The sequence below is a fragment of the Oreochromis niloticus genome, linkage group LG9 (genome assembly GCF_001858045.2).
Source record: "Oreochromis niloticus isolate F11D_XX linkage group LG9, O_niloticus_UMD_NMBU, whole genome shotgun sequence".
Taxonomy (NCBI): domain Eukaryota; kingdom Metazoa; phylum Chordata; class Actinopteri; order Cichliformes; family Cichlidae; genus Oreochromis; species Oreochromis niloticus.
Genome location: NC_031974.2, coordinates 958809 through 972721, shown reverse-complemented (window position 1 = coordinate 972721; position 13913 = coordinate 958809). Strand labels below are relative to the sequence as shown.

General features: G+C 40.2%; 1 protein-coding gene across 3 annotated transcripts in view; it reads right to left on the bottom strand.

Annotated features, from left to right (window-relative positions):
- LOC100703031 (sodium channel protein type 4 subunit alpha) overlaps positions 1-13913 on the bottom strand; it is a 243891-nt gene that overhangs the window by 12695 nt on the left and 217283 nt on the right. For all 3 annotated transcript variants that reach the window (XM_019356723.2, XM_025910382.1, XM_013265205.3), the window contains exons 27-30: positions 8346-8621; positions 2353-2406; positions 1839-1976; positions 1521-1625 (exon numbers count right to left, since the gene is read on the bottom strand). In XM_019356723.2, coding sequence (XP_019212268.1) covers positions 1521-1625; positions 1839-1976; positions 2353-2406; positions 8346-8621 — 573 coding nt within the window. The remainder of the gene's footprint in view (positions 1-1520; positions 1626-1838; positions 1977-2352; positions 2407-8345; positions 8622-13913) is intronic.

The window sequence follows — 13913 nt, the reverse complement described above, 5'->3', positions numbered from 1 at the left end:
AATACAAACATAATTACTGCATAGGTCGGTACTGATTACTTGAAATAGAAACTGTGGTACTTATTATGCACCCACTAACGTAGCAGTTAACTGAAAAAAAAAAGGCTCATCTAAATTCTTGGAGCAGTAGAAGCTGATCTTCAGGTGAATTTTGAGGCACGTACAGAGGTATACTATAGGTGTACATCTATTATCAGGTATAAAGGGCATGATGTGCATCACTGTGAAGTACATTCATATTAATGATCCAGCTCGTTTTAAGTAAACAGATTCTTCAGTGAGGTGCTGCTCTGTTTTCACACATTCCTCTGAAGGCCAGTCGATAAACTGAAGATGGCATACATTTCTTACAGCTACATCTATCATGCACTTTCCTGCATGTTTCAGATGTTCACAGGACGTAATCTCTAATCTACTGAACAGCTGGTTTCATATGTTGTTTGGACAGTGGCACAATTTTTCTAGTTTTGCTTCTGTACAAAAAAAACAGCTAAGATGTGATCCAAGTTCAGATTTAAATTTTTTTAATACTTGGATGAAAGTCCTTTGCAGTTAATGACAGCCTGAAGTCTAGAAACAACATCTGACTGTGAACATTACCAGAAGCTGTGTTTCCTCCACTAAGACGCTCTGCCAGGTCTTCAGCTGCTGCTTGTTTGTGGGTCTTAACTGAAAGAACTCAGGAGATGAGGAGACTGACTTTGCCATTTAAGAAAATCCCATTTTTGATTTCTTTATTTTGAGAAACTCCTGGGTTACTTTTTGCAGTTTTTACTCTTCTCTTCATCCTGGGACAAATTCATCTTCGGTCTTCGATTTTTTTTTTCTTTCTCTCTTGTCTCTTTTAGATGTTTTCTGTTGAAGTCTAGTCAGGCCTTGCTGAGTGTAACCAGTGGTTTGCACCTTTTGTTATGTTTGTTTTTTTGGTCGCAGACTTTGATAATGGCTCTCGTACCTCCTCAAGAGTTTTGGTGATTCGATGTTGTCAAATTGCTTTTCTTAACTAAGGAAAGAGTTCTGTGATTATCCACTTCTTTTATCCTTTAGGGCGTTTTGCTCCTTTGGTCAGTGCATTCATCATTTTTAAGAATGCAGCAGACTGTTTGTTGAGCCACTCTTTTACTCGTCTTGCGTTGTCTTTTCAGCCTAATGATGGCCTCCCTCACCTCCATCCACGTCTTTCCTGGCCTGATATTTAAATGTAAAGTGAAAAGCTGTAAACTACAAACTCAGCGCTTTGATACTTCACTGGCCACGGGACTGCTGGTCAGTCAATTATCCACTTAACTCAGACTGTGTGTGAAAATATCTGTAACTCCTAAACAGTTAATGCAACACTTTTGTTAAAGCCCTCAAATTAAATCTGTCCTTACGAAGCATAAACATACTCGATATACAGTTAATTAAAACTGAGTGTTAAAAATCTGTTTGGATAGAAACAAAATCAATGAAACCATTTCTAGACGTATCATGTAGAAGTGAATCAGTGTTTTTAAGGTGGACGTGCTGTGTGTCGCTACCATTGGTCTGGGGATGGGCTTCTGAGGTTTTTTGGAGCCGAGTTTCTTCATGGCGTTGTAATACTTCTTCTGCTCCTCTGTCATGAAGATGTCCTGTCCTCCTAAGTGAACAAACCAAGCAACACATCTGTTATTTTATAAGACTTAAGGTTGCCATCTAATGTTCTTACAAAGTCAGCATTTTGTGAACGTGCAAACCTGTTAATATGTAATCAGACATTTTTGCTTTAATTTAAAATGTATAGTTATAAAAAGTAAACGTGCGTTTTCTGCCATTTGCTTCACACGTGTGACGCCGGTGTCGGTCGTGGTACTTATCTTTCTCTTCTGCTGGTTGAAGTTGTCGATGATGACACCGATGAACAGGTTGAGGGTGAAGAAGGAGCCGAAGATGATGAAGATGACGAAGTACAGGTACATATACAGATTGATCTCCTTGATAGGCTGCTCCTCCACCTGTTCAGGGAAAACAAGGATCTGTTTCTGACTTTCAGTTTGACCTTATTCAATGTTTATTTCCACCTTTCATCGTCTTCACATCTTACATTTTAAAGACATTATCAGTTATTAACATGTTCTAATTTCTTTTTCATTGAACTTTAATTTGACCCCTTGTTGTTTCTAGCCACAATCGAGCACTAACATCCATGGAAGAAAACTAAAGCTGACGCTTAAAGTGGCGAAACCTGCAGTTCCTCTAATGTCCAAAGGAGGTGCTAAAAGTGAGTCAGTCCTCGTAACTCCCATGCTGAACTCATGTTGAATCTTACTCTGTTCAGATGGTGAAAAGACTCAGAATCACGTGCACATTCAAAATGTTCTCGTTACTCACAGCTCTCGAGTCCACCGCTGCGTACATGATATCCATCCAGCCTTTGAATGTTGCCTTAAAAACAAAAAACAAAAATCTCAGAAATCTCAGAAACTGTTGTCACTTTAACCTTACCAACTGTAGCGAGACAGAACCAGTGATTTCTTTGGTGTAGAGAGATGTACTTTCCCACTCCATAAGAGACAATTATTTAGTTCATTTTCATGCAAACGTGTGATCAAAGGATTTTACAAACGTACAAATTTTATTCAGTTTTTTGAGGACAGAAGGCTGATACCCACTGACCCGATGTATGTATGTTTGCATGTGACAGACTTTAAGATGTCGAGACTTAAAAGTCCGAGATGCCTCCGGGAGAGGCAAGAATAACTCAGCTGAACACAGGACTGAAACATGTTCATTTACATCAGGGGTGTCGAACTCCAGGCCTCGAGGGCCGGTGTCCTGCAGGTTTTAGATCTCACCCTGGGTCAACACACGTGAATCAAATGATGAGTTCATTACCAGGCCTCTGGAGAACTTCAAGACATGTTGAGGAGGTCATTTAGCCATTTAAATCAGCTGTCTTGGATCAAAACCTGCAGGACACCGGCCCTAGAGGCCTGGAGTTCGACACCTGTGCTTTACATGAACCTGACATGAAGGGAAGACACCCAGTGATTGTCCTCACTTCATGATCCTAAAGGGATGAGTGGTGGGAATGTGCAGCAGATGTTAGTGCATGTGCAAAATCAGGGTGGGGGGTGTCGTGGATGTTTGGTCTCTTTAGTTGTAGAAAGCTGCATCTTTCATTCAGGATTTCAGGTCGAGCCGTTTGCACTGACTTTATGTTTTCAGTTTAGTAAAATCACAATTTGCAACACCTGCAGGCTACATGAGGCTACACTCCATGCTAATGTGCTAAATGGGCCGCCTGCTTTAAGCAGCCATTAGCGGCACAGACTGCAGTTTTAAATAAAATCTCTTCTCTGCTTTTCAGATGTTTATCAATAGAAAAGAGAGAGAAAAAAATCACAGCTCCTATTTTATCTGTTTCTGGGGATGTCAAGTGAGTTTCTCTGTTCCCACGTCACCAAGGCGACGTTGTGCACATTTCCTCCACTCGAGAGAATAACTGAACAAAAAGGGGCTTGAAGCAAACCTCTTGCTTTAGCAGAAAATTAGCAGAGAGCAGGACTGATGCTGCGTTTTTCTCAATGAAGGATCAACAGGTCCATTTAGGGACTTCCGTCCTCGCCGAGAGAGGATGTGAGATGGAGGGAACAGAGAAGAAAGAAGGGAAACGGGATACTTTGGTCTGAGTGGGCACCTGCTGTCTGTCACTCAGACCTGAAATCAGCTTGTCACCACGGGTTACCACCTGTTATTATTATGGGCTGTCAGATGTGGGTGAGAAGGGTGCACACTGTAAAAGGATGTTAAAAGTCAGCGATGACATTTCCGGGTGGCTGCTGAACGTTGTTTTGAATCTGAATGAGACTGTGTGGTGTTTGAAGCGCAGTGCTGAGTCTCTATAACTGAGCTGCTCTGTCATAAACAACGATGTGTCAGAAGTAAATCCCACCACTGACAGCCAGCTGCATAACACAGTCATCTTAAATGATCTTTTTAAGTGGTCACTCCATCTTTGATCCTAGTCAGGTGCCCGAACCACCTCAACTGGATCTGTTAGATGTGGAGGAGCAGGCGCTAATCAAATGACTGAGCTCCTCACCCTGTGTCTAAGGGAGTGCCCAGCCACAGTCTGGCCCTTGTATTTGTAACCTCTCTCTTTTGGTCACCACCCATAGCTCGTGACTGTAGGTGAGGAAGCAACATAGATTGACCGGTAAATTGAGAGCTTCGCTTTTACGCTCAGCTCTCTCTTCATCACAACAGATCGGTACAGCGTCCGCATCACTGCAGACGGTCATCGACCTGTCAATTAGGGCGTCCTGGAGCCGCGTGCACTTACGAACACCATTACGCTTGAACAAGCTGATCGCCCCCAGCAGCTTAATCTTGTGAAAGTAATCTTGTGTTTTGTGGGATGAGTGCTGTTGTGCTGCCTCCACAGTGACTTTGATGAGAAGCACCACCTTCACTGCTCAATGTGCTCCACTGACATCAAGAGGAAGCAACTCGACTCATTGTCCACTCATTTTTTTGGGCGGGGTGATGGGGTGAAGTGACACTTTTCAGCTGTGCTAACTTGAAAATGATTTTTCTGTTAACCAGGTAGATTTTCAACAAGAGACCATTAAAAATCACACATATCGTATATTATTATTTATTGACAATTAACTGAGGGAACACACTGGATTCAGAATCTCAGTAAAGTGTCTGCATCACTTTTTGCACCGTGGAGATATTTCCAGATGCTGATAGAAGGGTTGCCCCCACCAACTGTTGCTGCGCCGACCAGCCAAACACAGAGATGTGCTGAGCAACTGGTTGCCAAGGCGACCGTACTCTGGCAACTCTTAAGTTCTGGGAGTCTGACGGTGAAAGCAGCAGCACGCCAATCCACAACTTTTTTTTCTGGTCCTTTCTCCTCCTTCTCTGTGAAATCCACCACATTTCCCTCGACTCCAACCTCTCCGTCCTTTTATCTCCGTCTTCACCTTCTCTTTCACTGCTGTTTGAGTTTAATATTTCTAATTCTACGTGCACTTTTCCTCCCTCCATCTCTGCATTTCTCTCCCACTTGGCTGAAGTCGCTCTAAAAATAAAAGCCTCTCAGACGCTGATTGATTGGAGGCTCTCAGGACTCCCGTGGTGGGCGTCAGAGAGCAAGAATGAAGGAAAAAGGAGTGAGTGAAGTAGAGAGAGAGAGAGAAGAAAAGGAAGGTTTGCAGGGAAGGTGATGGAGAGACGAAAAGGACGGAGGGGGGAAATGGAGTTGTAGTTGCAGTAATTTGCTCTGTTCGTGTTGTGTTGAATAACAGAAGATGGAGAGACGGGAAGGAGGGACAGACAAAGAAAGAAATGGAAAAGCAGAGGGAGGAAAACCGAATAAAGAGCAAGAAAATCATCGTGAACTCTTTGATATCATGATGTGAAGCTTGTCGTTCTAACTCTAATGCTCCAGGCAGGTGTGCCACTCCCAGTCTCTTTGTATCCTGAATATAATAACTATAAAGGCTTTTCATTTCATATCTCATTATGTACCTGCGTTTGACTTTCAGTTACATGTGCAGTAAATCTTACACCGTTGTTGAAACGCTGGAGTAACACTGACAGAACATCATTTTTATCTAATTAGGAATAAAGCAAGCGACACACAGCTGCAGACAGTTAACCCAGTGGTTTTCATGCTTAACCCGAACCAGGAGACAAATTTCTTTCATCAAATCAAATCTGTGATGTATTTGACTCAATTGTGGGTGTCTGACATGTGTGCCAAATAATTTGCTCCACCACAAATCTCTTTTTTTTGCCTTATAAAAGTGGAAAATATTTATTGTGTCTAAACAATGAATTTGCAACAGTTTTTTAAATGTTTAGTAGTAAATACATTTTAAAGAATTAATTGGAACTGTATATGTATTCAAATTTGATGTGTGATATTTAGAATCCTCACATATAATGATACGTGTTGTCACAAACAATGGCAGTAAGAAATATAGTGAAATAGCTCTATAAAGAAATATTTTTACTTTGACCTCGATGTCAGCCGAATTTGGATGCATTGTTAAGATGAGTCCACTCTACACCCCCCCACAGTTTTACCAGAATTCATTCAACTGGCTCCTCTTTTGACCAATGGTTAAACAATGTAAGATGAAGTTTAGTTCTTGAGAAACTGACCTATGTGGTAAAAGATCATCAGAATTTTTTTTACATTTGGAAGATGTTTCTGGACAGCCCGTTCTCACTCCTGCGGCGTAACATCCTGACGATTTGTCACGTCCCGCGAAATACAGTCGAATGATGCTCCCGTAGTAAAAAACACCTTCCAGGCATGTATTCCAGCCCTAACCCCAACCTTTTTGCTAACCTTAACCAGCAAATTAGTGACGTTAAATAGTGTAAAAGCGATCTGAGGAAAATGAACAAACACGTGTGGATTAATTCCAAACGTTTTTCATGTTTCCTCATTTTTCCGATCTCGTCATTTAGGAACATGTTGGGTGCCCAGAAGCAAAACATGTTGACGATTTGTCGCCTAGCGTAAAATATTACGCCTCGGGAATGAGAAGGTGTTGTTCTGGAGCTGTTAAAGACTTGGGAAGTTGAGGAACTGGAGAGAGAGTGAGGTAATGAAAATATGTAACTAAATTTGGGAATGTATACAGTAACCTGTACTGTTTTTATAGTATTTTATTTTATATTTTATTTTTATTTTTTTAAATTTGTTTTTGTTTTTTGAGTGTCTTGTGTTTTTATTGCTTTCTTACTGCCACATGTTCAAGATGTTTAAAGTGTTTGATGTTTATGAAACCAAAATTCAATAAATATATGTTTACAAAAAAAGAAATTCATTCGATGGTTTTCGAGCGATCGCGTTCACAGACAGAGTGAGACGCGTGGATGAAAACGCTGCTAAAAACAAAACCTGCTCATTGGAAGCAACTAATCAAAAATCTGTGACTCTAAACAAATTCATGTCCAGAAACACAGATGAAGATTAACGGCTGTGACTGACCGTGAGAGGTATTATTTTTTTAATAATAACCTCCAAACAGATTTTCAATTATTTTTCCCATCAGTACCTCTCAGTTATTCACGGCTTACGTGTTACTTATTCAAATTACAGTTTGTGTACCTGCCACTTACTGTAGGCAATGTGATTTTTAAAACTGCTCTCATAAATGACAGAGAGGACAGAAGGCTGTGGAACAACAGCAACATTAACAGGACAAAGAGAGGCAGGGAGAGTGGACAAGTGGAAAAGACAAAAGCAAGAGCAATGAAGAACAGGTGTGGGAGGAAAATTAAGGCTAAGGCGACAAATTGACGAAACGAAAAGACGAGATCAAGAGAGCGAGGGCCGGGAGCAGCGGAAAAGTCAATCCTCCTACGGCGTGTGGAGGAGACTCTCAGCTTTAATTTGTTTTGAAGGAGAGGATTTTTCACTTTGTGCCTCCGTTTCTTCACTCGAACCTCTTTGTTTCCCTCAAAGCTTCACACAGGCGCCGCGATGACAGATTTTTGTTCTTCGTTTTCATCCGCGGCTCTGCCTCACACAGTGTGTGTGTGCTGGTGATTGTTTCACACAGCTGCACTGAGATCTGTAGGGGGTAGGGCTTCCCAGGGAACGCTTCTATACGTCTTAAAACAGGACATATAAAAAGAGAAAATGAACCCCGGCTGGCGTGGCGAGTCTGAAGGCAAACATCCTACACATTTCCTGTCGTGTCACTCTCTCCAGGTCTCTGGGTCTGAATGCATTTGTTGAAAACACAAAGTAGGCAAGGAAAGCTGCGGCCCACGCCATAAATAAAGCACTGGGGGTGCTTTTAGGTGTCTAATAACAACTTAAAAGTGACCTTTGTGAAAGGTCACATAATGAATCATGACTCACTGTGCAGCAAAACCCCAAGCTGGCATCTCTCTTTGCTAACTGTGAAAATGGCTTTTAAAAAAAGTGCTCCAACTTTTTCTCCCTACAGAGCACAGAAGCACAGGCAGCGGTGGGAAATGTAACTTCCATTCTGGCCTCATTATGCACGACATGATAGGTTTATTTGTCTGTGCATATTCACCGTGCATCATAATTATCTGGCTATCTTATTAAGTTAATGCAAACGTGAAAATGTTGGCCAGAGAGCCGCTACTAGAAGCTTTCTGTCTTTTATTTAACTAACCAGGATCTGTGTGTACATCTGTATTCTTATACCGCCAGGATAAAGTTACTGAAAGAGAGAACCTTGGCACACGTTTGACCAGTAAAAACTGAAAATAAATCTGCTCAGAGAGTTTTTTAAAAGTACAAATTTGAAAAGCCAAAACCAATAAAGTGGAGATCATAAAAGTCTCTGATTCCAATAAGTAAATGCAAAGTATCTCACCACTTGTAGCAGGGCCAGGTACCCAGCACCCACGTTGTCAAAGTTGACCTTGACTTTGCTCCAGTAGTGCGTCGAGGTGTCGTTGTAGGTCTCGCACTGCGACTTATTGTTGATCGCAGAAGCGTCGTAGACTTGGCCCGTGCTGTTGACGCAGCGGCCAAACTTCCCGGCAAAAAGGTTGACGCCCATGATGCTGAAGATGAGCCAGAAGATGAGACAGACCAGCAGCACGTTCATGATGGAGGGAATCGCGCCGATCAGAGCGTTGACCACCACCTGCACGGAAACCGGCAGTCACACGTACATACAAACCGTTTACATGTGACCTCTAGTTAAACGTTAAGGTTTCAGTCTGCTGATCAGGTGGAGGCGGAGTAAACTAAAATCAACATCCTCAAACAGATGGATGAATGAGTTTCAATGAACCCAGAAACTGATGATAGACCAGACAACATCAGTGCTCCCAACACTGAATGCCCACCTGACCAACACACTCATTTTAACAACACAGCACGCCATGCAGTTGGATGACAGACAGTATAAAAGATGGACATATAAACTGTGAGTCACCCATTGGTTTCTAAGTCCTGTTTTGAACCCTCAAGATGAGCACTGGCATTTTAAAACTGGTGACAAGTGAGGGGCGTATCTGACTGTGAAAGTGTACAATCCTGCTGGGCCAAAATGTACAAAACCAACTTCATTTTCTACCCAATATGACTACAGATGAGCGACCAAACCTATAAACTCCTCAGGAAAATGTTTATTTGCTTCACTTTGTAGACTCAGGGGCTACGTCCATCTTCTTTATTGTCTTTAGTCGGATATGATAGAGGAAAAAAGTGACAGTTTAAATTCGACGTTGGCCCGAGGAAAGGCTGGAGAGTTGTAAATCACTACAGTAACCATTGGTTGCTTGGATAAAATATATTTCGTGAGCAGTTGGTGAGTCGTTGCTTGCTGTTGCCAAGTCAAATTGGCCAAAAAGAGGTATACAGTGCTTTTCTTGGTCTTCTATATGGAAGATTCTGACTTGCTGAAACTAAAAAAATGTATCACAAAATGAGACCGCTCACCTTCGAAGGCAAATGATCATCTTTGCAGTAAAGTTGGCATCTTTCATGATTGTGCAATCCACTTCATACAGGAACAGCCAGCAACTTCCAGCAACCACTCACCAACCAGTCTGAGAATACTCATTTTTCACAAGCGACCTGATGCTGACAGCAGATCGCCAGCCTGTGTAACTGAGGCCTAATGCAGCATCCAAATCATATGGGAGAGAACACAGTTTTTAGTTAATAAAATGTTTATGTTTTTAATTGTGTGTCTTCATTTTTTTTCAAGAAACTTTCATTTTTCAACACTTAAATATTTGAATTTCTTGTGTAGATTCATCCTGCATGTTTATGCTGATTTACACTCTGGAATTATTTGCTAGTATTTCTTTACAACCTTAAAATCCCAACTTCTTTAAATTTAAGTCTGACATAGAACATCCTAAATTCATTATTAGAGTTTTTAAATCAGACATTGGATCTATATGTGTTGTGCACAGAGGTTTATGTGACCCAAACCCAACTTGAAGGTACGTGAAGTTTGTTTTATTTAAGGGCTGCATACAGATACTATGCAGTTCAGTGCAGGTTAAACTGGTTAGTTTGCAGTGTTCTGATAAAGATTACAGTAATGCACTATCGGGCTGCTTACATCTAGGATTCTGTAACTAGGTTACATCAAATCTAGCAGACATAAATTTATATTTAAGGTGATGATGTTGATTAGATTCACTGAATTCTGCCTTTGACCATACAGTGTCCACTGGTTTGAAACCAGCCATGCAGCTCGTGTGACATGTTTAGGTTGAATCCTGGCGTCATGATTTGATTTATTTTATCAGCCTTTTTATAAAAAAGGAAAGGCAGTGTGAACTTACACGACTGCTTTCTGTCAATTACTTGATGAATCCTGACATGCAAGATTAGAAAAGAAAAAATAGAAAATTCTGCTCCCATGTGAAATAAATGCAGCCCCATTAATCAGTCGGTTCTCCTTCATTATGTGATTCTGTATTTTTATTTTTCTGAGAATTCCACCGTCCTGCTTCCTATTGTTGCAGATCCACAGACGGCAGTGAGTCAGCTCGTGTCTTCGGTCGTCCTCGTCTGCACTCACAAAGCACATTTATGGCTTGTGTTTTTTTTTATACCCAGAATGCCTTGAGTAAGCAGTGCAATGCTGAGTGCTGAGCATTTTTAAATTTAACACAGAAAATCATCTGTTTAGAAAGAGCGAGTCTGTGTCCTGCAAACCTCAAGCTGCTGTTTTTGGTGAACTGAAGAGTTCAAGTGCAAAATATGAATCGAGTTAGTCGTCAATCATTTAATCACATTCAGAACACTGAAATTATTGTAAATAATTTCCGCAACAGCTGGATAATTATGGCATTTAAGCGGCACAACCTACGTTTATGTTTTCCTTACGTTTAATAAAAAACCAATTATTTTATGTGTAAAATAATTGTTATGTTAACCTGTAATTCCCCAAAATTAATTCCATGTTTTTAAACATAATAAGGCCACATATTCTCTTGTGAGAGCTTTGATACATAAAAGCTTTCCTCACAAATTCCCATCATTTACATCACCCATTTACTCAGTTCTGTAAGTTTTATGTTTGTTTTTCCATTTAAATGTATTTCTACACAAAAGATTTGAAAAAAAAAATTATGAGAATGATTTTCTATGAACCAAATATCGCTTTGTATTTTCTAAATTTGTCATTAAAGTCTGACTTTAGTCCTTTTGCAGGACAGAGGCGTGGTTTCCAAATATTTACCCACAGCTACGGCTAATATTTGAGGGTACGTGAAAGGAATGTGTTGTCAGGAACATTCGTCCTCATTTCAGCAGTCTGTGTTTGCAGGACACCGACTCTGTGCTATTCACAGTAATACTGGTGACAGAAACACAAACAGTAACTTGATATTTGTCTCCTGCTCACAAAGGCTGATGGACAAAAGTTAACATGAAAAAGAAATCAGAAAAAATGCACATCAAATTCACAGGAGGCGATAAACAACACAGAGCAAAAAAAAAAAGAACTAAATTCAAAAGAAGATGAACCAATCAGAGAGCAGGAAGCAGAGAGTAAAGTTTAATATGAAGTGAGAGATAAGAAATGATAGGATGCCACACGGTGAGAAAACACTGAGGGGATGTTCATTACAAACACACCTGGGCACAAACATGTCCTCACTTCAGTTAGTTGATTTATCTCCCTTTATATCTAAATAATTCAGCTCAGTCAGTAATTCTAGAATTTTCCAGAGAACATAAGCCAATGAGCTGTGTTACACTTCTTACACTAATAAAAACTGTTGTAAAAATACATTTATTTTACAGTAATTTGCTGTTATGTGTGAATTACAGGTGAATGCTGTAAATATCTTCCATGAAAAAATATTTATAGCAAGCTACTGTATATTTTAGAGTACTAGACATTCTTTATGTAAATTGAAATGTTTAAGTTTAATTTATTAATTCAGAACCACAGTTTATACAATAAATTATACATTTTTACTGCTGCTTTTACTGTGATCATATTTGATAGATCAATTACTTTTTTTCTATTTGAATTATATATTAATAAATCTAAAATTTGAGCCATCGGGCAGCCTAATGCACAAACTGTTTACAAAGTTGCTCTTCTTTTTTTCTGATTTGTAGACCAATAATATGCAGCGGTTTGAATCACTGATCAATCCATGTGTTTTCCATTGTTGCTCCGTTTTTCTCACCAATCAGAAAGCAGTACACAGTCATGTGAAAGTACATCCTTACTACCTCCATAGGAATTAAAAGAAGCCACATGCTGCTGATGAAGTACACTTGATTAATTGATGATCATCAGTTTGAGCACCTCTATAAAAGTACAAGTGTGTATGAGTTAACACAATGCCACAATCCTCCAAGATGGGAATGTTCCAGCAAAAATTGCAATTTTTGGACACTCGCACTTTATGTAGTCCGGTGTTGATTGTCTGTTATATGTAGCACCGTGGTCCCGGGGGAACACTGTCTCGTTTCACCGTGTACTGTACCACCGCACAAGGTTGAAATGACAATGAAGCCACTTTACTTGGAAATCAACCCAAGGTCAGACTGTGCAATGCTGCACTGTCCACTTTCTCCTGTAACAAAACAAATTTCCCACGTGTGGGACTAATAAAGGTTATCTCATCTTATCTTAAAGAAACTGCAAAAACCCCAAGAGCTTCATCTTCAGCTCTACAAGCCTCAGTAAGCATGTTAAATGTTAAAGTCCATGACAGCACATCAGAAAAACCCTGAACTCCACCTGAACAAACAATAAGACTTCTGGATTTCCTTTGGACAGATGAGACAAAAGTGAACAATAATCCCAAGCTCTACAAATACCTTCATATACATATATATATATATATGTATATGAAGGACTTCTCTCATTTGGAGTACAGTATATTAAGTATAAGCTCTGAATATTTTCTCTACCTCTGTTGTGTTGCTGGATAAAGGTCTGTGAATGACTCATCACACAAAATACCAACAATCAACATTCTTTGGAATTTAAAAGCAAAAACAGCTCTAAGCTCGACTTCCTGAAGACAAGGTCGGGACACGTTTGGAAGCTTTTAGTCTGTACTGTGTACACAGTTACTCTGGTAACAATCAGAATGTGCAGAAATACCTTTATGTAAACCCATTAATATGAATTAACACGTGTCTTCTGCTAATTTTTTTTTGAATCTAAAACCATCATAAGGATGAACTTTTGTCCTCTACATGGCAAGAATCGCCATAATTGCTGTGAATGAGGGAGCCTTTTAGCATTGAGTGAGCTGCACATAAACTTAATAAGAAACATTCAAACCTGAAGCAGTGCTCAGTGTTTGGCTCCAGTCTTCTGTTTGAAATTACATGCAACAGTGTGCAACGGGCATCAAGGTGATGTTTCTTTTGTTTGGTGGGTGTGTCAGAGGCGTTAGCTTGTTAGCTGAGGCATACACACAAACTCTGCTGTATTAACACAGACTGCACACAGCTGAGCTGCCATTGCAGTGAATTCATCTATGGGCTAACCTCCAGGGCTGGAAAATGAAGGCATAACTAAAGTGCCAAAAGCTGCACTTCCTCTAATGTCCACTTGAGGCTGGCTTTAAAAGTCTGTCAGTCCCCGTAGACTCCTATGTTAAAATCTCCAAATTTACAGCAGAAATAAAAGTGTTTACAGGATGCTAAAAACACTTTGTCTTCAAGAACTGTTTCTCCCGTCATACCAACTGCACCAGGGGATGATTTACTTTTTTAATTCATCCATCTGGATACTGAAGTAAGGGGCGTGGCCACTTCGATTGACATGTGTGTCAACAAAGATACGTGTAGTTGATTGCTGTGTTTTAGATGTTCGCTTTATTGCTTTGAGTCATTAAAATGGAACTTTCTGCTGTGTTTGAACATTTAAAGTGGATGCAGCTTGCTAACCAAACTACCCAGCACAAACTGATACTTTAGCCAAATACAGTCACTT